Source organism: Barbus barbus (assembly GCF_936440315.1).
Source record: "Barbus barbus genome assembly, chromosome: 16".
NCBI lineage: Eukaryota > Metazoa > Chordata > Actinopteri > Cypriniformes > Cyprinidae > Barbus > Barbus barbus.
The window spans coordinates 22,766,261-22,791,707 of NC_136744.1; the positions used below are offsets into that span (position 1 = coordinate 22,766,261).

Here is a 25,447-nt window from a genome sequence, read left to right on the forward strand (position 1 = left end):
AAATGCCAATGCATGTCCTATACTAGTGGGAATAATAAAATAATCAGACAATTATTTTTTTTATTAATTGTTTTTTTTAAACAAACAAAAGGTAGTACAACAAATATTAACATGCTGTGTAAATATTTTTTAATTATCATTAAAATGTCATCACAATGCAAAAAAAAAAAAAAAAAGTATAAAAAACTTTTTTGTTATTTAAAAATTAAATAATATATTAAAAAAATGTGCTGCATTTCCCTTATAACAAAATATTAACTACTTCTCTTTTGATTTTGGGGTTAAGTATGACCTGGACATTGCTGCTCTAAAAATTCTCCATGTTTTAGGCACATTATTCTAAATCCATTACAGCATCTGGGGGAAACGGGACATCCTCAAACAAGCTAACTAACAAAACAGAACGTACATTTCATTCTAGGAAACATTTACATTAAAAAAAGATTTGATAGAGTGCAGCACACAGGTTTTACACTGGTCCGTCTAATGTAGACACAGACACTCAGTCCAGTTTCTGTCTGGATTGAACAGCGCCGTGCACCACAGGAAGCATTATATAACAAAAACACAATCTAGTAATGTTTTAAAAGTGCTTTAGCGTTCAGTACCTTCAGTGAATACATTCTCACACACACACAAACCTAGTGACGAGGTGGAGACTGCAACACAAACACACAATTAACCTTCGAGAGAGTCTCTGACCTCGCTGAGGTTATAGAGCGAGAGAGATGGAGAAAACACTTTAGCTGTCTTCAGGATAAAGCCAAGCCATCTGGAAAATGCCTCTGAAGCAAAATCCAATCCAGATTTTGTCCTTTTAATATAACAAAAGCACAGTTCCTTTCTCCCCTTTTTGCTGGTTTGTTCTCCCACAAGAGTGCTGGCTGCTGAAGTGTGTGGATACAGCTTTGCAGAATGACACAAAACCACCCGAAAACTCACTAGTTACGGAGTTAGATCAGTTTTAAAGATTCAGTTCATTAGTCATTTCACTATAAACACTGGAGGCTTTTAACATACGTAGTCCAAAATAATATGTCCTGTTGCCAAGACTGCATCAAGTCTTTCATAAAAGAACAATCAAATATCAACGAAATTAAAAAACACAGACACAAACCGTGAGAAAGCAGATAATTTAAATAAAAACATCAGGCAGCACTGAGTGTAAAGGCAGCCGTAGCGTAGAGGAGTGAAGATGTGAGGCTGTAGTTCAGTAAGGCCCTTTGGAGGGTCTGAAGATGGCAAGCGGGAAGTGTTTGACGTGAGATGACCACTGAGCCGCAAGCTGGAAAAACTTCACATCGTTCCACTCTACTCCATCTATCAACACTGCAGGGAGGAAGCAAAAAACATGCATGTCTTTAACCATGTTTTCATGAATTCCACAAATATAAATTATACATCATCTATACCTATATTATAAAGGGAAGTATGTATAATATATAGCACTGTTCAAAAGTTTTGAGGTTGGCAGGATTTATTAAATATTTTTGATCAAATAAATGCAGCTTTGGTGAGCCTAAGAGACCTTCAGTAAATTCAATAAATGCAGTAAACAAGTAATATTGTGAAATATTATTACAATATAAAATAACGGTTTTATTACAAATTAAAATATAATGAATTTCTCTAATGGCAAAGCTGTATTTTCAGCATTATTACTCCTGTCTTCAGTGTCACACGATCCTTTAGAAATCAATCTAATATGCTGATTAGAAGCTCAAAAAACTAAAAAAAACGTATTATCCATGTTGAAAACTATTGTGCTGCTTACTATTTTTGTGGAAATTGTGATACTTTTTTCAAGATTCTTTGATTATCAATTTTGATAACCTTGTTTGAAATGGAAATCTTGACAAAAGTCTTTACTGTCAGTCATGATCAATGAATAAAAACATAAATGCTGAATAAAAGTATTAATTTCTTCCAAAAAACAAAAACAAAAATGTTTAAATGGTATTTAATTTATTATTACTAAATAATAAAACAATTATTAAAAAGCACATTTAAGTGTAATAATAATAATTATTATTAAATTTATATTACATTTAACTGGTGGTTCAATTTTTAAATTGAAATCCCTGAAGTTCATGTTTATATTGTTAGTCAAGGCTTGGTGGTTTGCATTATAAATATATTTTTTAACTGTCGGCTGAAATTGAAAGGCTGAAACTACATTGCAGCAGGTTCAGAAATCAGTTTACTCTGAAATGTGCCACTACATTGTGCCACTACATTGCCACTACAGTTTAAAGCTGTTTGTCATACCACAGCAAACTGATGATGATGATGATGATGATAAGACCTCTCAAAACAAAGTTTACTGACTGTTTTGTAAGTTGTAATGATTACTTTGATTAATTCTGATTGGCTGATCACCTTTCAGCATGGTCTGCTGGTGTTTGGCTGTGCAGATGAGTCGACTTATGCCCTCTATCACCTGACTCTTAGACTCCGCCTCCTTATCCTTGGTCTTTTTAGGCAGAAACATCACTGAACACAGAAACAGAGTGTTTGATGCTTATTCAACAACACAGTACATTTTATAAACTGACTGTCCCTGAATGAGTTACTATAAGAATTGTGTTTCTGTATCTTACCCTTCTTATTCTTCTCTTTGGTGACAACAGTCATGGACATGGTTGGCTGATGTGTCATCTCTGCTCCGCCCAGTGGGAGGCGGCTAACCTGCAGCGAGCGGAAGGTGCACTTGAGCGTGTTTTTGGTAGAGGAGTCTCTCTTCTCCACTTCTTTCTTCCTCTCTGATGGAGCAATCCAGTAATCAACCTGAAGACCCATCAGCTCCCCTTGACCTCCTCCAGGAGAACTGCAGCCACAAAGACAAGGTGAGAAAGCAGAAGACTACAGAGATCTCAGACACCTAGCGCTGTGTGTGTTTGTACCTGGACATTTGCACAGAAGGAGAAGAAGGAGGCGTTGGAGATACGTCTTTCAGTAATGGTGAGATCTGTGCAGGAGGAGTAGACGAGAGAAGAGAAGATCCCACAGGAGCAGCGTCATCTGAATCGCCTACAAACACAGTCACATGCACAAAACATTAAAAAGCACATTAAATATAACATTTATATATTATATATATATTTTAGTTTCACAATTGGTTATATTTCACAAAGGCTATTAGAATTTGTTCATGCATTTTTAGAATTCGTTGTAGTATTTTAACCCTATAAAGCAGGGGTCACCAGACTCAGTCCTGGAGGGCCGGTGTCCTGCAGATTTTAGCTCCAACCCAAATTAAATACACCCGAACCAGCTAATCAAGGTCTTACTAGGTATACTTGAAACTTCCAGGTAAGTTTGTTGAGGCAAGTTGGAGCTAAACGCTGCAGGACACCGGCCCTCCAGGATCAAGTTTGGTGGCCCCTGCTATAAAGTCTACGGTCATATTTGATACACACATTTCTAACGCCTCTATATTATCAACAACATCCAAATTTAGCTGAAAAACCTAATGTTTACAATCTACTTCATTCCTTCTGTCATCTGATAAATAGTTTATATTTAATAGTTTTCAGTAAATAACAGACCTTTTAGTATAATTGTACAAACATCCAACATTCAGGTTGTGGTGCATGTGTTTTTTTTCTGTGAAATCTTTACTTATTTTAATAAAGTAAACATAAGAATAACATTTTTATACTGTTAGTCATATTTGAAGATGATACTTTTACTAGACTGAAGCAACTTTGGTTTACTTGATTATCCATATATATACACATATATACACAGTGCCCTCCATAAGTATTGGAACAGTAAAGACAAAATTGATCTGTTGGCTGTGGAGTCAAGACATTTGCAAATATGATTAAGAGATGAATATGAGACAAAATTACAGAATGTCACATTTTATTATTAGCCGTTTTAACACATACATGTTTTACCAAATAAAAAGAACAGCACTTTTAGAGTTTATCCCACTCATTGATGTGAGCATAAGTATTGGGACAGTTGAACATAAGGCAGATATAAAAGATTAAAAGCTATTATTTAGTTGCAGATCCCTTGCGCACAATCACATCAGTGAGTCTGTGACCCATAGACATCACCAGACTCTTGGTCTCATCCTTTGAAATGCTTTTCCCAGCCTTTAATGCAGCCAATTCCAATTGTTGCTTGTTTTGGGGAGCTTCTGCCTTTACTCTCCTCTCCAGCTGGGGAAATTCATGTTCAATCGGATTTAAAGCTGGAGATTGACTTGGTCAATCTAAGACTTTCCATTTCTTAGCCCTTATAAATTCCTTGACTGAACTGGCAGGGTGTTTTGGGTCATTGTCCTGATGCAATATGAAGCACTTCCCAATGAATCTGGTGGCATTTTCTTGAATATTGGTAGACAAGATGGGTTTGTACCCTTCCAAATTCATTCTGCTACTGTCATCATACATTAAGTCATCAGTAAAGTTGAGAGGACCTGTTACAGAGGCAGCCATGCATGGCCATGCCATGACACCACCTCCACCATGCTTTACAGATGAGGCTGTATGCTTGGGATCATTTGCAGTTCCCTTTTTTTCTCCACACTTTTACTTTCCCATCACTTAGATAAAGGTTCATCTTTGTCTCATCAGTCCATAAACTCTTCTGGCTCACCTTTGTGCTTTTTTGCATACTCTATTCTTGCCTTTCTATTTTTGGTGCTGGTCAGAGGTTGGCATCTTGCTGTGTAGCATCTGTAATTCTGTGTCAAAGTCTCCAGTAAATTGTCAGAGCATCACCCCAGCTTTCTGGAAGTTGTTGGTGATTTTACAGACACGTCTTTTAGGATTCATTTTCACAGCTTTTATGATTTGTCTGTCATCAACTACTGTTGTTTTCTCAGCTGATCAGGTCGTTGTTGGTTGCTGGTGTCGCTGATGGTTTCCAAACTCTTGATTTCTCCATGCCCTTTGTTTTTACTTGAGCTCTAACTGACTTCCTCTTTTCTTTTAGCATCCAAATTGCTTGCTTTTCTCTCAAAGTCAGCTCCCTCATCTTCATCCTGGTTTGTGTGTGTCATCATCGAATGCAAGATTCAGAATACAGAAGTAATGGATAAAACTGATACGACACATTCCCTGCTTTTAATATCTGAAGAATTAATGCAACAGGACACAGCTGATCACTTAGAAAGACCTGTGAGGCAACTGTTCCAATACTTATGCTCACATCAGATAGAGGGATGAAACTCTAAAAGTGCTGAACTTCTTAGCTGGTAAAACATCTATGTGTTGAATCACCCAATAATAAAATGTGACATTCTGTAGTTGTGTCTCATATTCATCTTTTAATCACATTTGTAAATGTCTCCACAGCCAACAGAGCAATTTCGTCTTTACTGTTCAAATACTTTTGGAGGGCACTTTAAATATATACTGTATGTATGTATGTATGTATGTATGTATGTGTATATATATATATATATATATATATATATATATATATATATATATATAAACAAATAATGATAATGTGCATCAAAAATAATACATCAGACTTTTGAGGAACATTTATTTGTCTCTCAATCATCATTGAATTGCACTTCATTATGTTTTGCTTCCTACAATAAAAAATCCCTACAGATTTTTGAGCATAAAACTAAGCATTTAAAGATCATCTTACTGTGAGACATATTATTGTGAGATATAGAGTGACAACAGATATGTATATTAATTTAATGTACAGTAAGTAAGCTGTTATACTGTTATAAAGATCTCATTGATTTGCGTTATAAGCTATCAGAAGTTATTATCTTAATTTTTGGCCATATGCATATCAGCAACTGTAGGAAATTTCATATTTTTGCTCAGTTTGAGCCTCTGAATAAAATCTGTGTTTTCTTCCTCAAGCCATAAAAGCCTCATGTATCAAATATTATACTCAAAAAAACACATGTAAACTTTTTTTGTTAGATTTTGTCTAAAGCTTCAATAAACTATTCCATTTCAAATGAGTTTTTTCTGACTATTATTTTGTCATATTTTATATAGGTTAACATGTTCATATTAGTTGACAGCCATATTTAATATATATAATATACTGACAGTATAACTAACCAGATGTGGCAGAAGTTTGTTCAACAATCCCCACTTTCACCACCTGCAGACAGGTTGAAAACAAATACACTCCGAGCCAAATACAACAATAAAACATGTCAAACTATAAAACCTCATTGTAAATGGACACATACCCCAATAAAAGGAATGAATTTCTGACACGAGTCTTCATCAGGACTGTGAGAGGAAAAAAGAACACATGGTTTACTGACTGGTAAATTAAACCCATTAAACTGCACACTACATCTACCAACCCCCCCACCCCCCTTAAGTTTAGGAAACATTTTTATCTTTGAGGAGAAAAGGCTTCTAAGGCTGGTTTTGTCAATCCCATTGTCTGGTTCATTCGTTCTTTGCCCCTCCAACTGAGCATCCTTTAACTTCAACTTCTTCCCAATTTTGTGTCATCCAATAAAGCGTGTCTGAGACATGCTACAAAGAAGTGCTGTAAAGCAAGTCATGCCAGCATAATTCTAATTGACTTTTACCGTTACCCCACCCGCCCCTAAAAAACTAAAAGAAGCAGTCTCAGCCAATCATGGCTCAGATTCAAGCTACTTGAACCAGAGATGGTCTAATGCAGAGATAATAGATCTAGCAACAATAATAATGTTAAAATGGTTATGCTTACTTGTACATTATATTCAAAAATAAAATTAATCATGAAATGACCACTCTGTTCAGCATGAAATTAAAATACTAAATACTAATTTTGCAATACATCCAACAGATTTACATTCAGACTGAAATCTCATGTTCTGTTAAACCATCTCTGATCACTAGAAGAGCAAAACCCAAAACCAGAAGCAAATTATAAGAGAACAGAAAGAATAAATAATCTGTGCCAATAAACCACCCCAAAAACAACACAGCACAAGCCCAAACAGAGGGAGTTCACAGAGTGCATTTGAGCCAAAATAGAGGTTGTTCTCAGTGAAAGGCGTAACAGATGGTCTATTGCTCTGCAAACCGGAGAATATAGAGACACTGATGAAACCATAAATGAGAATTCAGCCAATATCAGCAGCAATACTTCAAGCACCTGTACGGAGAATCAAGACTGTGAGTGTTGTGTATTTTAGGCTGTTTACTCTGATGAGAGAGAGAGAGAGAGAGAGAGAGAGAGAGAGAGAGAGAGAGAGAGAGAGATCACTAGAGGGGAGGGAAATGAACATGAAGCTAAGACAGAAAATGAAGAAATTATTTTACCTCCATCATAAAGTCTGTTCACCTCAGATATTTTTTCTGCCTTTTCATGAAAGTGGAATCATTTGAAGAAGGATGTGTCAGAACAAAAATGGCCTGAAACTTAAAAACTGATTTGAGTATAATGAACAATTTTCCCCTTTTCTTTGTAACTGAATCCTGATGTCCTCTATAGAGTTTGGATTCAAGTATTATTATGTACTTTTTTTCTTGGTCCTTGGAGGACATTTAGGTTTTGAATGTTACAAGAAGCTTAAACTGAAAAGGCTTTGGTACATAGTGTGCTATGCTCAAGGACATCGGAGGTGTGCGGAGGATGATGGAGGTAATATTCATATCCCAGAGCAGCAAGAGATCCAATAAAACCTTCAGATTCTTTCCACACTGCAGCCTTTATTACACAATTTAATGGCTAATTCCTAAATCATCAGAAGGTGGAGGAGAAATAAAAGGCAGAAACTGCAATGCTCCATTTGGCAGCTGCAGGAAAGGAAGCCCCAGCACACAAGCCCACTGAACGGTTTTCACCCTGAATAGACCATAAATCGTAAAGTGTGGATAGAATCTCTACAGAGTTTCAACAGAATCTCTCTGCTCTCCCTCAGCTGTAATTCCCCTTGATACTACAGGAGAAGAGCAAGCCAGAGAAAGGAAGATGATCTGTATCTGATTGGCTACGGTATCAGCACAGGCAGGAGGACCACAATACCTTACAGCAAAATCAAAATGAAAGCTCTTTTTCCTTCAGAGAGGGCAAGGAAAAGAAAAAATAAAGAGAAATAAAGTATGTTATTTACAGACAGAGATGATAAACAGTGACATTCACATGCTTTCTGTCCAAACATGACTTTAAGGAGGAGGATGCTCAAGAAAAAGATGCAAATATCTGGAAAAACAAACAAAATGGATTGAGTGCATTTGAGAGTGAAAACCAGATATCTGCATCTGAAAATGAACCCAGCCTCTAATAACACATATTCAAAGCACTTTTATATCAAGAGATAATTGATATTCTTTTAACTGTTTTTAGCCAAATACAATTGTGGAGTCATAATCTTTGAATATGTTTTATTATCGAGTGGTACTATGGTAAAAAAAAAAATTCACACTGATATTTCATATTCACTGTGTTCTGCACACAACATTTATGTTGCCTCCTCTGAAAGGTTTAATTCTCTTATAAAAAAAATATGGATCTGGGCTGCTCTGTGCATGCGTGTATCACCTTTTCTGCTTATAGGTAAGCATGGCCTCTGCTATGGGCAGCTGATGAGCTCCGTTTGCTCCCAACATGTACTGTGTTACCCTGGAAACCACATCTGGACTGTCCTGAACTGCTGGAGAAGGTTGACAGAAGAAAAGAGAAAATGTTGATATTTTTTAATACATTTATAAAAATGTGTTTGTGCGTTTACATTTATATACACTTTTAATACATTTAAAAATGACATCATTAATAATTAAAACATGGTGTATATTATACTGTATAGAAAAAATTTAGAATTTTAATATATTTACAAATCATTATTAATTATTTAATAACAATACAAAATAATATAAAATATATGACACTTATGTAATAGAAATATAATATATATATTTTAAATGATAAAAAATAGAATCTAAAATATTTCACAATATAAAAACAATTAAAATATTTAATGTAATTTATTATTTAAACACTTCTAATTATATATAATTTTAATATTAACATACTATTTTATATATATAAATACATATTTATGTATTTCACTATATAGAAAAATACACAATTGTACAATATTTAAAAATCTTTATTAATTATTTAGTAACAACACAAAATAAAATGTCCTATTTATTATTTATATATTTCTAATTGAATATCATAATATTAACATATACTATTATATGTTTTAGGCCCGGTTTCATAGATAGGGCTTAGCCTAAACCAGGATTAGGCCATAGTTCAATTAGGACATTTAAGTAATTTTTATACACATGCCTTAGAAAAAAACATTACTGGTGTAAATTTCTTTCAAATGAAACAGCTCAGATTTACATTTTAGTCTAGGACCAGGCTTAAGCCTTGTCTGTGAAACCGGGGGATAGAGTATTAAAGTGTACAGTTTTCATTTATTTACAGATGGATAGAATGATGAGTGAATGAATATATCAGAGAAGGTTACCTGAGGTTGGTGCTTCTGGTTTGTGAAAAAGCTCTCTCCAAGCTGAGTCCTGGAACAGGCTGTTATATCTGTAGTCTATACTGGCCAGATATTTAGCCACTGGATGAACCCCTACACACACACACAGGTTTTTTTTTTTTCTGGTAGTGTTTTATTGGCCAGTGACTGCTCATTTTTTTCCCTGACTCCTGCACTTACCAAGAGGGATGATAAGGAATCGCAGGTATCCGAGCCAGTCGGGGGTTTTATGTGTCAGGTGATCCACAAACAAACGCAAAACGACAGACAGGTAATGCTGAGCTCCTGCTACTCCGATCCGCACAGGAGACGGTGTGACTGAGTTACTGTTACAACTAGAGAGAAAGAGAAAAGCCAAAATAAGTACATAGTGTGTCACTATTCTGGAAAAACTAGAAACCAAAACGGCAGAAGTATGAAGAAGAAATGTCTGACTCACAATCTCTGTATGCGAGAGATGATGGTGCTGAACGCAGCCTGTATGTCAGCCGTGGTACATGTACACACAACAGGAAGACCGTGATTCTGTAACACCTCAGATACGTACTGAGACAAAAAGACAGGAAGAGGGTTACATAAGTGAATCACTAGCCAAAATCTACAGCTGATAATTCGCAATATGTGCCATCACAGAAACTGCCATGCTGTGTTGACAGCTGTCAATCATACCTGGCCTTGCCAGTCTGAGGTGTTAATGAGGATGATGCTGTCGGGAAGATGGCTGTCTGACATCAGGATGTGGTTCAGCTGGTCATAAACCGTTTTGCGTGGAATCTAACCGGACAGAGACCATAATTAGTTCAAATAAAAGTAAAAACTGCTGCTTCTGTTTAGTAACTGGAGTATATTTGTTGTGTGCAGTGAGGTTCTATCTGACCTGTAGGTGGCAGCGTGTGTCAAACGAGCGCTCGTTGTCCAGACTGTTGGCTCTCTCGTTGGGCGGTCGACTGGTGTGTCTCTCTTTAAGTGATGTGCTTCGTCCCCGTCGCCCTGCCAACTTTGGCTCCACCCTTCAGATGGAGAGAGAAAGATGTTCATATTGCAGAACCTTTTTATTTTTTTACAAAAACACTAAACAGAATAGACAAAAAACCCCACAAGAGTGAGCTGTTTAAAAATAAAACATTTTACAGCTACAACAGGTAAGATCTATTATACTCTCTTCATCTAACCACAGTGATAAAGGGTTATGTATCCTCACCGGTTGGATGGAATGATAAGTGACTCTGTTTTGGTCATCCGGCCAGTAGGAGGCAACCTCTCCATGAAAGTGTCCATGTTGTCCATCATCTCCAGTTCTGTGGTCGGGGTCACAACCTCAGGATTACCCTAAAACCCAAAGACGCACATATTAAAACACGTTACACAATATACTGTACATATATATTTTAGATATACATTTCTATAATAATAATAATAATAATAATAATAATAATAATAACTAAAATATTTTAATATAAGAAAAATGAATGGGTACTTTTGATACGAACAAATTCACTTAGAAAAACAGTTTAAACTGATACACAGAGATCTGTCTTAACACTCGTATCCACATGTTGTGAGACAAGGAGGGGCCGCAAAAGAAACAAGAAACTTAATGTAAGATAAAAAGGCACATTATAAAGGCCAAATAAGTTATATCGACAGAAACTTTTTCCTAGTTCGCGTTTGACACTTCAAAATTCCATTGAAATTCTGTTCAGAATGACTGTTATGATTACTATTGTTTTGCTCTCTTGCCACCACACCACATGTTGCTTCAGTGTGGGCGATTCATTATCTGTGATTCAGCTTCAGAGCGTCTGCCAGAACTCATCTCAAAACAAACATGTGAGTCTTGATCTGATATTCAGTGAATATCTTACAATAGTGAAGGTCGTACCATTGAAACATTATCAGATTCATTATCCATCTGAAACTTTCCACCTACAGCCCTTATTTTATCAGGATCCATCTGAACAAAGAAAGAGAGAGAGAGGTGGAGAGTTAGCTCAGGAGTGATTAAACTGAAGTGTTTATGTAACCTAGCTTATACTTCCTCCTCATGGGGACAATTGATTAAAAATAAATGTCATATATATATATATATATATATATATATATATATATATATATATATATATATATATATATATAATATCATTCCAACATTGGGGGTCAATAAGATTTTTTAATGTTTCTGAAGAAGTCTATAATGCTCAATAAAGCTGAATTAATTTGATCATGCATACAATACATCAGTATTGTGAAATAGTAATACAATTTAAAATTATTGTTTTCTATTTCAATATTCTAGATACATAAGTTTGATGGCAAAGCTACATTTTCAGCAACCATTACTCCAGTAAGAAACATTTATTATTACCATCAATGTTGAAAACTGTTGTGCTGCTTAATATTTTTGTGGAAATATTTTTTTTAGGATTCTGAGCACTTATTTGAAAAATAAATCATTTATATATTAAATATGTAATATATATAAACAATATATTCTATATATTAAATATCAATTTAATGTGGAATAAAAATGTCAATTTCTTTAAAAAAAAAATTATAAAAATCTTACTGACCCCAAACTTTTGAATGGCACATATATTTTTGGAAAGCGTTAGTATTAGGTTAGTATAATTAGCTTTATTTCAAGTGCATTTAAATATCTTCTAAACACATGAATGAGTTCTTACTGGACTGGGCGGCTCTCTGTGACTCCTAACGCTGTGAATGCTGCCAATTTCTGTCTGAGAGCTGGATAGAGAAATTCCTTCGAAATATGGCCTAAACCACACACAGACACAAAAAGGTAAACACACGAGGGTTAATAAAATAACACACATCTCAACATTAACAGATATAGCACTAAATAAACACTAATGAACAAACTCTCTTCTTATTATACTTGAGTTTGGGTTTCGGGGTGCTGAGAACACTTTCATCATCATCCAGATCCGGTCCACTGTCACTCGGATTCTCAAACTCTAAACTCTCCAGATCCAGATCTTCTTCTACTTCTGGAGGTGGCTCGGCTGGGTCCTGCTCGGAGTCTAACACCTACAAAGATTTAGACATTATTTATTCCTCATTTGAATTGCATGAATGTGCAGGGCAGAAGAGTGAGGGATGGTGCGACCGAGGGTCAAGCATAATCTGATGAAACAGAGAATGCTCAGACTCAGCTGCAGGGAAATCGATCCCAAAGCGCCATGTGATGTTCCTGGATATTATTAATGAGAGAGGAAATCAATCAAGGACTTTGTTTGCAGCCATCAATGTTCAGGGTAAATCCGGCTTCTTAACAGATTTGAACAAGCTGCTGCTGAATGAGCTAAATGCTCTAATGTCATTCCTGGTACTATATAGATGTTAGAAATTAAATACTCATATTACATGATGATTATATATCTCAAATCAAATTCCAACCTTACATTTTAAAGAGTTTGCTTTCTATAAACATAAGATATCAATTTAGAAAAAAAAAACGTTCAGTCTCAGATGAAGTTCATCATTGATTTTGACTAGGCTGACAACAGCACACTACATTTAATTATTTATTTTTTTTATGTAAGGCACTTTGAAATACCATTGTGTATTAAATATGATATAGTATAAATAAACCTAACTTAAATTTACCTCTTTATTTATTATTTGACTGGACTACCAAATAACATTCTTACACCAGTGTTATTACAAGTATTTATTTAGGAATTTATTCTTGAAATCATATTTAGCTTTTTTTTTTATTTATTTTTATTTTGAATGTACATTTTTGTAGTAATTCTGTTGTTTTTGTCATTTTTATTAGTTAAAAAATATTATATAAAAAGTATTTCTATTAGCTTTTTTATTTTATTTTAGTTTTAGTCATATCAGTATTTCAAGTCATTTCAGGTGGCTGTCAAGTTTTTCATCCAATATTTATATTTTATTTAATTTCAGCTTTATTTTGATTAACAGAAACCATATTGGATAGTTCACAATAACAACACTGTTTTACACAAAGTGGACTAAAATCCATTTCCATATTATACAGAGACTCCACTTGCTAAATTAAACATGCAACATTAGGCGGTCACGTGACACCAATACAGCACACTACTGCTTGAGATGTTACATCGATTAATGGCTATACCATTTCTCATACTACTGTTTTTGAAATAGCAGTCAGTATACAGTATACACTGGGCAATATTTAGTAAGTTGTAAGCTAGCACTCAATTCCAAACATAACCCTACTGACAGTATTAGCGACTAAATAACTTCCTTTAATATAAAATATTTGTGAAAATCTTCGGTCAGGTTTCAGATGGTTCCATAATAAGAATCAGTGTCCTGTCAGAACAGGATGTAACCTGAGATACAATGCTGATGAGATCATGTTGCTGTCCTACTGGACGTCACTGCTGCTTCTGCACATCACCACACACTTCCTGTCCTTCAGAAGACGACTGACCTCTTAACCCAAAGTGGCATGTGTTTATTTTGCTGTGGGCAGCATTTTCTTTTTTCATGCTTACTGGTTATATGTCAAATTGTTGAATATATAGAATGGTGCAGGACCCAAATACTAGCTTACTACTTACTGAATACTATGGTGGATATTCTGTATACTGCCTATTTTTTTACTTTTTTTTCATACCTTGTTTGTCACATGACCTCCTTGCATTGCATGGTTATGCAAGTATTATGTGTGTAAAATGTGTCAACATTAACTTTAAAAAAAAAAAAAATTAAAAACGTAAAAACATTATTTAAGTTGGTGAAATTGAAAATCGAGGGTCAAATCCAGTACTTTGCATTGTAGGTAAAAATTGTGCAATTTGCGCAGTTTTATGCATACACTATATGCATTTGCATAATGTTTACAGTATATACATACTATACACCGCAGAAGCAGTAAGAATATTATAGCCAAAGTCCTTGTGTCAGTCCTGCTCTCATTGTGCAGAACTCCACTCGGCAAGATTATCAGCAAACAAGGATTGGGTTTCCGTAGCAGTGCTGATTATGCACAGCTAAATTAATCTGTGGAGCCAGGCAAGGGTCAGGCCTTGTGTCCGCTGATTGATCACAGACTGAACAAAAATCATACAACAGCAGAAGAAATCAACTAATTTATTACAAATCTACAACTTATTTATTAACCTGGTTTCTCTTTAGGTTTTTTCTCCATTTCTGTCACCTGGTGGAGTCTGAGTTCCTTGCCACTCTTGTGGCTTGCTTAGTTGTGGTTTAAAGGACACTTAAAATTCAGTAATATTATTGATTTGACTGCACTGACACTATCAGATGACAACAATCCTTGAAATTAATTGAGCTGGATGATTAAACTATTGTCTTCTGTATAGATTAATTCTATTTGCTTCATCATTCATGAACTTTACACAGTTAATAAACTGAACTGTATCAAACTGAACTGACTTGAGCTAAATATTTACACTATTGTCTTTTTAGAGCTGCTTTACAGCAGAATTTGAATTTGTCTCATTATTTTCCTTTTTATTACTATGAAGCTGCTTTGAGTAATCTGTATTTTATAAAGCGCTTCATTATAAAAGTGGCTTGGCTTGACTTGATAATATTTAGACTACCTATCATGTCAGAGCTGAGAGGTCTTAGTAAATCTAAAGTACATTTAGTTAAACACAAACTAAGTTGCACACAAACATGGATTTGGTCCACTGAGATGGAAAAAAATTCTACAAAATTTATTGGTTCATCACACAAGTCAACCTGCACAACGTGACTAACATGTATTTAAACACTTAAAAACAAATAGACTATATTTACGCACCTCATCAGAAACTCTGAACCGTTTGAGCAATGCCACCACACGCTGCTTAAAGTTCTGCTGCTAATGGAGAAAGAGAAGCACACACAGACATACACACTTGTATTAACGGCCTGTTTACTACCCAATCACATCTGACAGCGATGACTGAGTAAACTCTCTTTGTTCTCTGGAATTCTTACCCTGGTGATCGATGCCGTCCGGACTATTGACCTCCTCTGCTTTTTTGGTTTCCTTATCTCGTACTCGTCATCCTCAAGATCCTGAGGAACATGAACATACACGAGTGAGCAGAAAGAGAGGGAAGTGAGGTAGCTTTGTTTGTGTGTTTGTATTTACCTGTCCTTGAGCTGCGTCATCACTGGCCTCCTGCTCCGATGAGAAGCTTTCATACTCTTCTTCTGAGTAATTATCTACCAAGTCAAACGAACAATATTAGAAAAAAAAGAAAGGCCCAGTCCTGAATACCGATTGGTCAACGCAGTGTTCCAGCAAGTCAAGGACATTAAAACAGTTAGCATGCAAAAGCACTATAATGAAAGTCTCCCAACGAGGTCACGAGGGTTTCAGCTAAAAAAAAGAAAAAGAAAAAAAGAATTAATAAAAAAAAATTAAAATTAAATTAAAAAAGTAAATAAAAACTTAAAATCTCAGGGTGTACTTCAAGTAAACATTCAGGTCAAAGGGGTTCGGCTGACAAAAAAGATCAGGAATCTCTGTTATAATGTACAGTATGAAAAATGGATACTTTTTTTTTTTTAAATCTGTTATGACAAAAAATTTTCTGAATGTTTTAAATTATGAATGAGGAAAAAAAAATACCTGCTAACAACAATAGAGGAGGAAGTTGGTTAGATAGTCCATAATATATATAACTAATGGATTTAAACAGAATATACTGTATATTTTGAATAATCATTAATAAACTTTTTGTAAGAAATTAACTTAATTTCATAAATAATGTGCACAGCAACCCATGCTTATATTTGATAAGGTGCTGATAGCACGAGTCACACTAAATTACACAATATAGAAACAAAACACCTGTTTAGTGTATAACTTCACATCATACTGTATATATAAAGAACACAATTTGTTATTGCCAGGGACATGTCATATGGCACTTTTCCTCTGTACAGTACGGTTCGGTACGGCTCGCTTTTGGGGGGTTTTCCACTGGGTACAGTACCTGGTACTTTTTTCAGTACCACCTCAGCTGAGGTTCCAAGCGAGGCGTACCGTTACCAAAATGTGACTGTAAACCCTGCTGAACACTGATTAGTCACTACCTACGTCATTCGACTTGCGACACCAGACCCGCTAGATTTAAATCAGCACAACCAGCAAACGATCAAGCACAACTATTTTCTTTTTCTGAACGAGCGTTTTTTTTTAGCAACCAATAAATGGCTGTTTCATGGTCTGTTGAGGAAGTACAGACGTTCCTCTCATTGATAGCCGAGGAGCGAGAGCTTGATGGGCCGATGTGTATAATCCCGCCCACTCTAAAGCGGTACTAAACCGAGCCGAGTCGTACCACGCAGTGGAAAAGTGCCATTAGACTAATTAAAAATTGATGTGTGTGTGGGGATGATTTTTTTTTTTACCAGAACATTTGATTTTCTGCCCCAGAATGGCTGCCTCCTCGTGGTCTATGGGCTGACTGGACAGGGAATAGATCCAAATCTCAGCAACTTTACCCAGTAACTCCTTCTGATTACTGCAAAGAGCCAAGACCTGCCCATCTTCTGCAGGATGCTGCATCACCTACACAGACAAACAAATCAGCATGTAAGCGTTGTTTATACTTCAAAAGTAACTATTAACCTCACCGAGAAATCCGAAATACCTCTGCCATGTCTATAGAACCAGCAGCCAACGTCTTGTAACCCAAAATTGTCCGGTTTTTGTACCTCTTCCTCCGCTGAAGCAGGATTTGCAACTTATTTCCCTCGCGTTTCAGAAAATGAGGGTACTATTCACATACAAACATGTACACACAGGAGAGAGACAGGAAAAACATCAAACTCAATAAAATAATAAATCTCTAGAATGAGTCAGAGCACATTGAAATTATGTCTTAAAAGCAATATTGGCTCTGTTTCAAAACCTAATAAGCTGCCTACACAGGGAGCATTTACACACACACTTTCAAAGCAAAGGCTGTTTCTTATCTTCCTTTTGTTTTCATTTTAAAGCAGTGCAGCATGTACACTTGTATGCATAATGCATTGCAAAGTGTGCCGCAGGGTGTTCCAAATCAATCACTTATGAGGTTCTTTGTCAGGCAAGGCAGCTCTTAATGTAAGCAGTAGATAACTAGGCAGTTCACTAAGTTTTGGTTCAGAGCCATTTATATGACTGAGCAATTTGAAAAAGTGTGTTTTGAAGATATCTTTACCTGTAGTGAGAAAGTGAGAGCGAGATCAGTCTCCACCCCACCAGCAGGGGGCAGCACTATTTCATGAGAGCGCAGGATTCGCTTGGAGCCCTACAGACACAACCAGTCACTTTATCTGTATTTCACCCAATTGTTCCTTCTGTCATCACTTTAAAGAAACAATTATCCACTTAATTTGGGATTTTTTGTTTATTGAAAAGCTTTTTGGACCTTGGACTTTATCATCATTCTGATTGACAAAACTTTTATTTTTGGTGGCTCTTTATTATACATTACGAAATAATACACTTCAATTCATTTCTCATGTATTGTAACCCTCTTAGAATATTTGATTATTGTCTCTAAACTTGTAAATGTTGTGCTCTTTTTTGCAAAAAATCTAGACACACTGCTGTTGAAAAACATCATACACTTTATGAAGCTGATTACTAACCTGAATCTTGACCGCGATGACGACAGAAATCAGCTCCTTGTCAAGTTCCTTTATCACCACTAGCTTCTTCAAAGTCAGACTACACAACCTACAGACAAAAACAACAGCGTTATTTACACAAATGTGATTATGCATAGCATCTGGCTAATAGAGAAGCAATCTTTGTAATAAACGTGTAGAAAAAGTGACATGTTTACAGCACAACTAAACGAGAACATTTTTATTTTTGGGTGAACTATCTTAGTTGGTGTTCATCAGTAAATGTGATCCATAGGTTTGCTCCTGTAACAGGAAGTGAGTTGATGATCTTGTTTTCTATATCCTGAGTTTCTTATCAGTAAGGCACTGTATGAACCATTTCCAAAGAGAACTCAATCTTCCTAAAAACAACTCTTGCCAAACTAAACTTAAACTCTGGGAGAAATTCTACAAGACTGAATCAGGTCTGAAGCTGAAAACAGGCCCTTACCAGCTTTCAAATGGGACAGATCAGTCCAGAAACCAGCTGGAATTCATGGGGCTGATAAAGTGGGGTTCAGGGATTTCAGTTCTCTGGAAACGTGCATACAAAACTGTTTACAAAACGTTCCATTGAGTGTCTGTCATTTTAGGCACGAGGAACCACTCAAATGGGCCAAAATAATTGTACTAAATCATAATAATAAACACACACCCTCGCTCAACACTGCACTGAGAGACATCCATCCTTTAACACATACAGCGACAATGCAAATGAGGAAAGAATCTAAACTCCCACATTTGCATCACAGAGCCAAACATTTCCAGAATTAAAAGGATTAGCAGACCAAAAAAAAAAAAAAGATATTAAGTCATTATTTGCCGATAATCTTCCCTTTAGCCGAAGCTCCGAAATTGAATAATGCAAGCAGGACAAATTTATGCGCATATTCAAATTGCAAGAGAATTCCATTTGATTCTCACACAAAGCTACTGAACGACTTCAGAATATTGAAATATAATGTACAAGTTGCATACTTTTATGATGCTTTTATCGTGATTTTTGTCATTTAAGGAGCTTGCCAAGCACATTTACTAATAGCTTGGAAAGGAATGTGAGTATTCGGATTTCCTTTTGTGCTCTTATTGATTTGGAACAACAATAAGGTCGAATAAATGACACATTTTTCATTTTTGGGTGAAATGTCCTTTTGCACACTGACTGTGGAGGGAGAGAATCCTGTCACAGAGAGAGAATGAGATAACGTCAGTCATGCAGGGAGAGAGTCAGAGCAGAGATGAGTCAGTATTGTCAGGAATGTCGCAGTGGGAAGTGATCAAGGGACCAGAGGGGCCCCAGAGCAGCTTGTACAGAGAGGGAAGCCAATGGAAACGTACCCATATGCATGCACCTCATAGAATATTAATGAGAAACACTTTATATATTCAAATCACATACCAGGTACTACGAGGACAAGGAAGAGAGAAAGAAAGAGAGAGGCACACAGTACAATCTCTTGAGTGATCTGAAGGCTGGTATTGTTCACACAACATTCTCACTTTGACACACACACACACAAGCCATTCTTCTTCCCTGAGCGATTAGCATGCTAACCACAACAAAGGAACACACAGCGGACTTAACAAACACATTTCTCTCTTGCACACGCTAACACAGATTAAAAATGATTTGTTGCAACAACAAAAACACAAAGTTAATCGTTTATTACTGTGGTTGCAGCTAATGACGTAAAATTCTTTACATATACACATTTCTCTCAAACATACACACACTAACACAAATCAAAAACTATGTTTGCAACCACAAAAACTTAATGGTTTTAATTAATTTTTAAAAACTAATCTGCATTTAACCTGCATAGCACAGGAAAAATACTTTCTGTCTAGGCATGATTTTCTCAAATAAAAATTGGCATAAATGAATTACAGTATAACAGATAACGTCATGTGTGGAAGACTTCTAATTCTATTTTGCAAATATACTTTACAATTTAAATAATGCATTACAGTATTGAGAAAGAAAAATGTAAATTGCAGTAAACTAAAGATAATTGGGGAAGATGATTACCTAATTAATTATAATGAAAATGGTGCAAAAATGCAATTCTTATTTCTAAAACGTATGATTTTGCAGTTAAATTTAGCTTCGGTTCGCCGTGTAAAACACTGCCATATTTCAAGTTAATCACACATTAAACAAATTACATACTAGTTTTAAACAGTCAACACACTATATTTATAATAATTAATAAAAACAATTGATTTTAGTGACAGGAAACAATGGCCACACACAAATTCATGTTCTGTTTTCTCAGTACAAAGGCTGATTATTTCAGCTGGTGTGGTGTGAGAGGTGTGTGTGTGCTCTGTGTCTCTCACTGCACACACACTGTCGTCAATCAAACCCCTCTAATAACTACGTATAACCTCCTATAAACATCTAACAGCCCTCAATGACCTCTAGCAGAAGAACAGAGACTGTTCATCCTCTCTGGAGTTAAAAGATAAACGTGTCTCACTCCACTCAGCTGGATCCAAACTCAATCACAGCTCCATTACACACACTCTCCTACAGAGACTGTGTGTGTTTCACTCTGGCAGATGCTGCAGAGACTCTCGGGCACAGAGGGAATTTGAGCAAAATCAAATTCATTCGTTTCTCATCAGAAACCCTAAGGTTCCATCACTCCTGACTCAGGTTACACGCACATCTACTGTAACTGTAAGTCTGAAAGGGCAGTGCTAAGGAGTGAAAACGTGCTCAGGTTACGGGCCCGGACAGAACACCTGGATTAGCCAATGCATTAGTACACACAAGAGCTGACACCAATATTTCACAACACTGTTGGTAGATTTATACCCTCAAACCTGCAGCTCTGACAACATTTAAGAACATTTAGGTCAATTACATGCACAGAGATACCTTATAACTTATGCCATGATCACGATTTGAAGGTGAAACGTATGATTTTTCCTCCACTAGTGGCAGCAAACTGAACTGCAAGCTGTTTTTTGAGTGCATGACTTTGACGCCATAACAACACTGACTTTACCAATGGCATGAGATTAGAGCGGGACTATCAGTGTTGTCACTGTTAACTAAAACTAAACCATTAAAAATTGCTTTCATTCATTGAAAAAGCTGAAATAAACTATAAATATTAGATGAATAACTTAACATTTTTTAACTAAAATAAGTTTAAGCTGAAGTACTAAAGTACTAAATATTAAAATTACTAAAACAGAAATTTAAAAATATTAAAGCAAAATAGAAATATTACAACAAAGAACTAATAAAAAATGACAAAAGCACAAAATGAAATATTAGTAAATACTATAATGGTATAACAATAATACAAAATAACAATAATATAATAATAATTAATTAATAATTAAACACCATGTCTGACCAACGGGGAAAAAAAGGGAGCATGTGAGGGTTTTTTTATTTTATTTCTAAAAAATTACATATTACAACTTCAAGAAAAGGGTTTTCTCTCTTGATGCATTTCCTATTGAAACAGGATGTTTTGCTGGGACATATCAAAAAACATTTCCCTTAACTAAAAAAAAAAAAGAAAAAGAAAAAGAAAAAAGAAGTAGTACTGTCAAAATGATTAATCGCATGCAAAATAAAAGTTTTTGTTTACATAATTTATGTGTGTGTGTACTGTGTATATTTATGTATAAATACACACACATGCAGTATATATTTTGAAAATATTTCCATGTATTTATATCATTTATATTATATATAAATATTTAATATACAAATATAAAATTTTTCTTAAATATATACATGCATGTTTGTGTATTTATACATACATAATAAATATACACAGAAACACAAAAACTTTTATTTTGGATGCGATTAATCTTGGACAGCACTAAAAAAAGTAATACATTTAAGGTTAATTTAAAGTTTAAGGTTAAAGGTAGATTTGAAGATATACAGAAATGTTTTATTTTTTTTAAGAAAAGAAAAGTAGCATATTTCCAGAACAAAGACTCTGTTTTGTTTTTGATTGTGATTTTAACAAGTATGTTGATGTAATGGACATTTTCTCATATATAGGCCTAGTTACAGCACTGCCATAAGCTATTGGTTTCTACACAGTTTGCAAATAGTGTGATGGGGAGGGACATTCACGCTCTAGAGTGTATCCGATTGGAGAGAAAATTGAGTAGTGCAGGATGAGTCATCAATATTTGGAGTCTATTTTCCTTAAAGAGACAGCTAATTTTAACTTTACAAATCAGCAAAACATTTAGAAGTACACTAGCAAAGACTGCCTCAAAACTACCACACGTGGACTAAAAGCCACAAATCTTTTTGGATTTCATCGTTTTTGTTTATGCGTGTCTTCCAAGTGTTTTAAAGGGTAGTTTCCATGCTGGACTCGTGTTCATGTGATCTCATCAGAAAGACGGTCCAAATATTCTGCATGTGTCTGAAAACACCAGAGACCTGACCTAGATTTACTTGTAGAAGCTAAAAACACACACACACACACACACATTCACACACTATTCTAACAAGGTCAGCTTGGTCCTAATTAGCTCAATTTCAAAGGCTTGAATACTCAGTGTAAATGATGGAAGAGACACACATACACTAAGCAGTGTATAAGTTCATAAGTTATTTTAAGTTATCATTGGTATGAAAAGCACATGACTAGTAAACACACAAAAAAAAAATTTTTTCTGTTGGTCCAAACCTCTGAGACCAACTTTCTATTTGATCCATTTAAACCTGAAAATAAAAAAATACTGATATTAAATAAGAAATTAAACATTATTGGATCACCAAAATCAAATGAAATGTACACTACCAGTCAAAAGATTTTGAACAGTAAGAATTGTAATGTTTTTTAAAAAATGTTTTTTTTTTTGCTCACCAAGCCTGCATTTATTTGATCCAAAATCCAGCATTTATCTGAATTAAAAAGCTTTTGTAACATTATATACTATACCATTCAAGAGCTTGGCGTCAGTAGAATTAGTTTTTTTTTTTAGCAAGGATGCATTAAATTGATCAAAAGTGATGATAAAGACATTTATAATGTTACAGAAGATTTCTATTTCAGATAAATGCTGTTCTTCTGAACTTCCTATACATCTAAGAAACCTGAAAAAAATTATACTCAGCTTTCAACATTAATATTAATAATAAATGTTTTTGAGCAGCAAATCAGAATATTAGAATGATTTCTGATGGATGTGACTGGAGTAATGACGCTAAAAATTCAGCTTTGAAATCAAAGGAAAAAACTACATTTTAAAGCATCAAGAGCACAAATACTTGACTTTGTATACATAAGTGCATTTTTGTCAGGTATTTCTAATATTTTAAACAAAGACTTGCATTGTGCTACAGGAGATGTTTCTAATGTTTAATCTTGTGTTTCTAATCAGAATTATATTTGTGTGTGTGTTTGTGATCCAGTGAGAAAGTAGGAAAATGTAGGTCAGTTGTTTTTACAAGGGAAGGAGATGCATGTGCATGTTGACTCAAATGTTTTCAGCATGTGTTAGTCTTTAACTGCAGTTTGCTGGAAGTCAACACACACATCTGCAACTTATGAGCTGAATGAAGCCAAGCGAGTGTGTCCAGAGAAACGTGTGCTTGTGCTCAGGTGAAACACAGAAGGATTGTTTGCATCGGTTTATGTTCTCCTATCTCCATTACAGGCTTAGGTTAACTCGATCTCTCCTGTCTGTCTGTCCGGTTTAAGAGGATCAGTGGTTGTTCTGTCTCTCTGTCATACACAGGTCAGGGACTCCTGTAATCTCACCGGGGTGAAATGAATTCAGATCTACTGAGAGTGAATTACTGTTTATAAAGTCCATATCTCTCTCTCACACACGTACAATTTTATTGCAGTCGTTGGGACAGATTACAGTGCAGTTTATCTCGACTCTCTGCTCCAGTTTTGACGGTCTTTGAAGTTAGAAGGCACAATTAATAGTTTCCGATAATGTAGAAAAATGTCAAGTGTGTTCTTGGTAAAAATCAGTTTATCCTGAATTCATAAATAGTGGGATCCAAACATCTAAAACCACTAGTGCAAATACTTGTATTTTGCATTTGCTTCTAATATAACGCTACATTTACAAAAAAAATACATTATCAGCAGAAAATAACATTTCTAAGTATTTGGTTTGCCCACATTTTACATTTGTGATCCGTGTTCACCAGCATGATTTGAGATTGATCCAAAGAACGTCTTGTGCTTCACCGGAAACAAGAACATCTTGACCTCTTGCACAAATGAGTTCAGTGACGCAAATCTGCTGAGATTCCTTTACTTATACACCACCAGTCAAAGGTTTTTGAACCGTAAGATTTTTGATTAGATGTTTTTTAATGAAGTCTCTTCTGCTCACCAAGCCTGCATTTATTTGATCCAAAATACAGCAAAAGCAGTAATATTGTGAAATATTTTTACCATTTAAATTAACTGCTTTCTGTTTGAATATACTTTAATATCATCACATTAGATAAGAAAATATCAAACAAAGTGGCATTCATTTTAAAGACAGCAGACGAATGCTTATAATCTGTGGCTAAGTCAGTACTGGTGAATAAACATCTTTTTAATATTAGTGTTTAGATCAATATGTGACATAAGCAGAGAAATTATCACTGATCCTGAAAGAGCCTAGATGTTATTTCTATAGATGGCCTACCTATTGATGAACAAAACAAAAATGTTTGCATTTTATATTGCCAAACCATCTCTAAAGTTTTTTTTTTCCACTCAAGGATGCATTAAATTGATGAAAAGTGCATTAAGACATATATTCTTACAAAATATTTATATTTTAAATAAAAGCTGTTCTATTCATAAAAGAATCCTGACAAAACATTCATCATGACAAAATATATCTCATGGGAAAAATACATCATCAAGTACAACCATTTTCAACATTGAAAATAAGGAGGAATGTTTCTTCAGCACAAAATCAACATATAAAAATGATTTCTAAAGGAGGCAACACTGAAGACAGCTTTGCCAGTAAATTACTATAATTTCGATCAAATAATGCAGCCAGGACAATAAAAAACAGTGTGAGACGTGACACAGCGGTTAAAGACATCTATCTGAATATGTATGGCTATAAAATGATATTGTCGTCCTCACTAAGTGCCTAGTCAGTAGCTGGATAATTCGTTAACCATAGTGACCCTACCCTCTTGCATATGACCTAAAGTCCTGCACACTTTACATGAGACTAATAAAATACCAGATCTGAAATGCAGAACAGAAAACAGTGCAGCTGACTGACAATTGTGAACTGATATTTTCTATTTGTACGTATAAGTTTACACAGTGGTGCATTGTTTTCATATCCAGTGTTTGGTTGAATGCTGTGTTACTCTCCGTCTTTGCACAACAAACAGAC

The 25,447-nt window shown here is 35.2% G+C and overlaps 1 protein-coding gene across 1 annotated transcript in view; it reads right to left on the reverse strand.

Annotated features, from left to right (window-relative positions):
• Positions 1–78: 78 nt before the first annotated feature.
• LOC306882260 (phosphofurin acidic cluster sorting protein 2-like) overlaps positions 79–25,447 on the reverse strand; it is a 33,211-nt gene continuing 7,842 nt past the window's right edge. The window contains exons 2-24 of the mRNA XM_079436774.1: positions 18,062–18,149; positions 17,629–17,718; positions 17,077–17,202; positions 16,835–16,994; positions 15,567–15,640; positions 15,410–15,490; positions 15,231–15,290; positions 12,339–12,490; positions 12,127–12,217; positions 11,325–11,396; positions 10,644–10,771; positions 10,320–10,452; positions 10,112–10,216; positions 9,882–9,988; positions 9,623–9,777; positions 9,425–9,535; positions 8,485–8,596; positions 6,188–6,230; positions 6,054–6,096; positions 2,904–3,030; positions 2,601–2,827; positions 2,380–2,493; positions 79–1,329 (exon numbers count right to left, since the gene is read on the reverse strand). Coding sequence (XP_079292900.1) covers positions 1,211–1,329; positions 2,380–2,493; positions 2,601–2,827; positions 2,904–3,030; positions 6,054–6,096; positions 6,188–6,230; positions 8,485–8,596; positions 9,425–9,535; positions 9,623–9,777; positions 9,882–9,988; positions 10,112–10,216; positions 10,320–10,452; positions 10,644–10,771; positions 11,325–11,396; positions 12,127–12,217; positions 12,339–12,490; positions 15,231–15,290; positions 15,410–15,490; positions 15,567–15,640; positions 16,835–16,994; positions 17,077–17,202; positions 17,629–17,718; positions 18,062–18,149 — 2,518 coding nt within the window. The 3' untranslated portion in view covers positions 79–1,210. The remainder of the gene's footprint in view (positions 1,330–2,379; positions 2,494–2,600; positions 2,828–2,903; positions 3,031–6,053; positions 6,097–6,187; positions 6,231–8,484; positions 8,597–9,424; positions 9,536–9,622; positions 9,778–9,881; positions 9,989–10,111; positions 10,217–10,319; positions 10,453–10,643; positions 10,772–11,324; positions 11,397–12,126; positions 12,218–12,338; positions 12,491–15,230; positions 15,291–15,409; positions 15,491–15,566; positions 15,641–16,834; positions 16,995–17,076; positions 17,203–17,628; positions 17,719–18,061; positions 18,150–25,447) is intronic.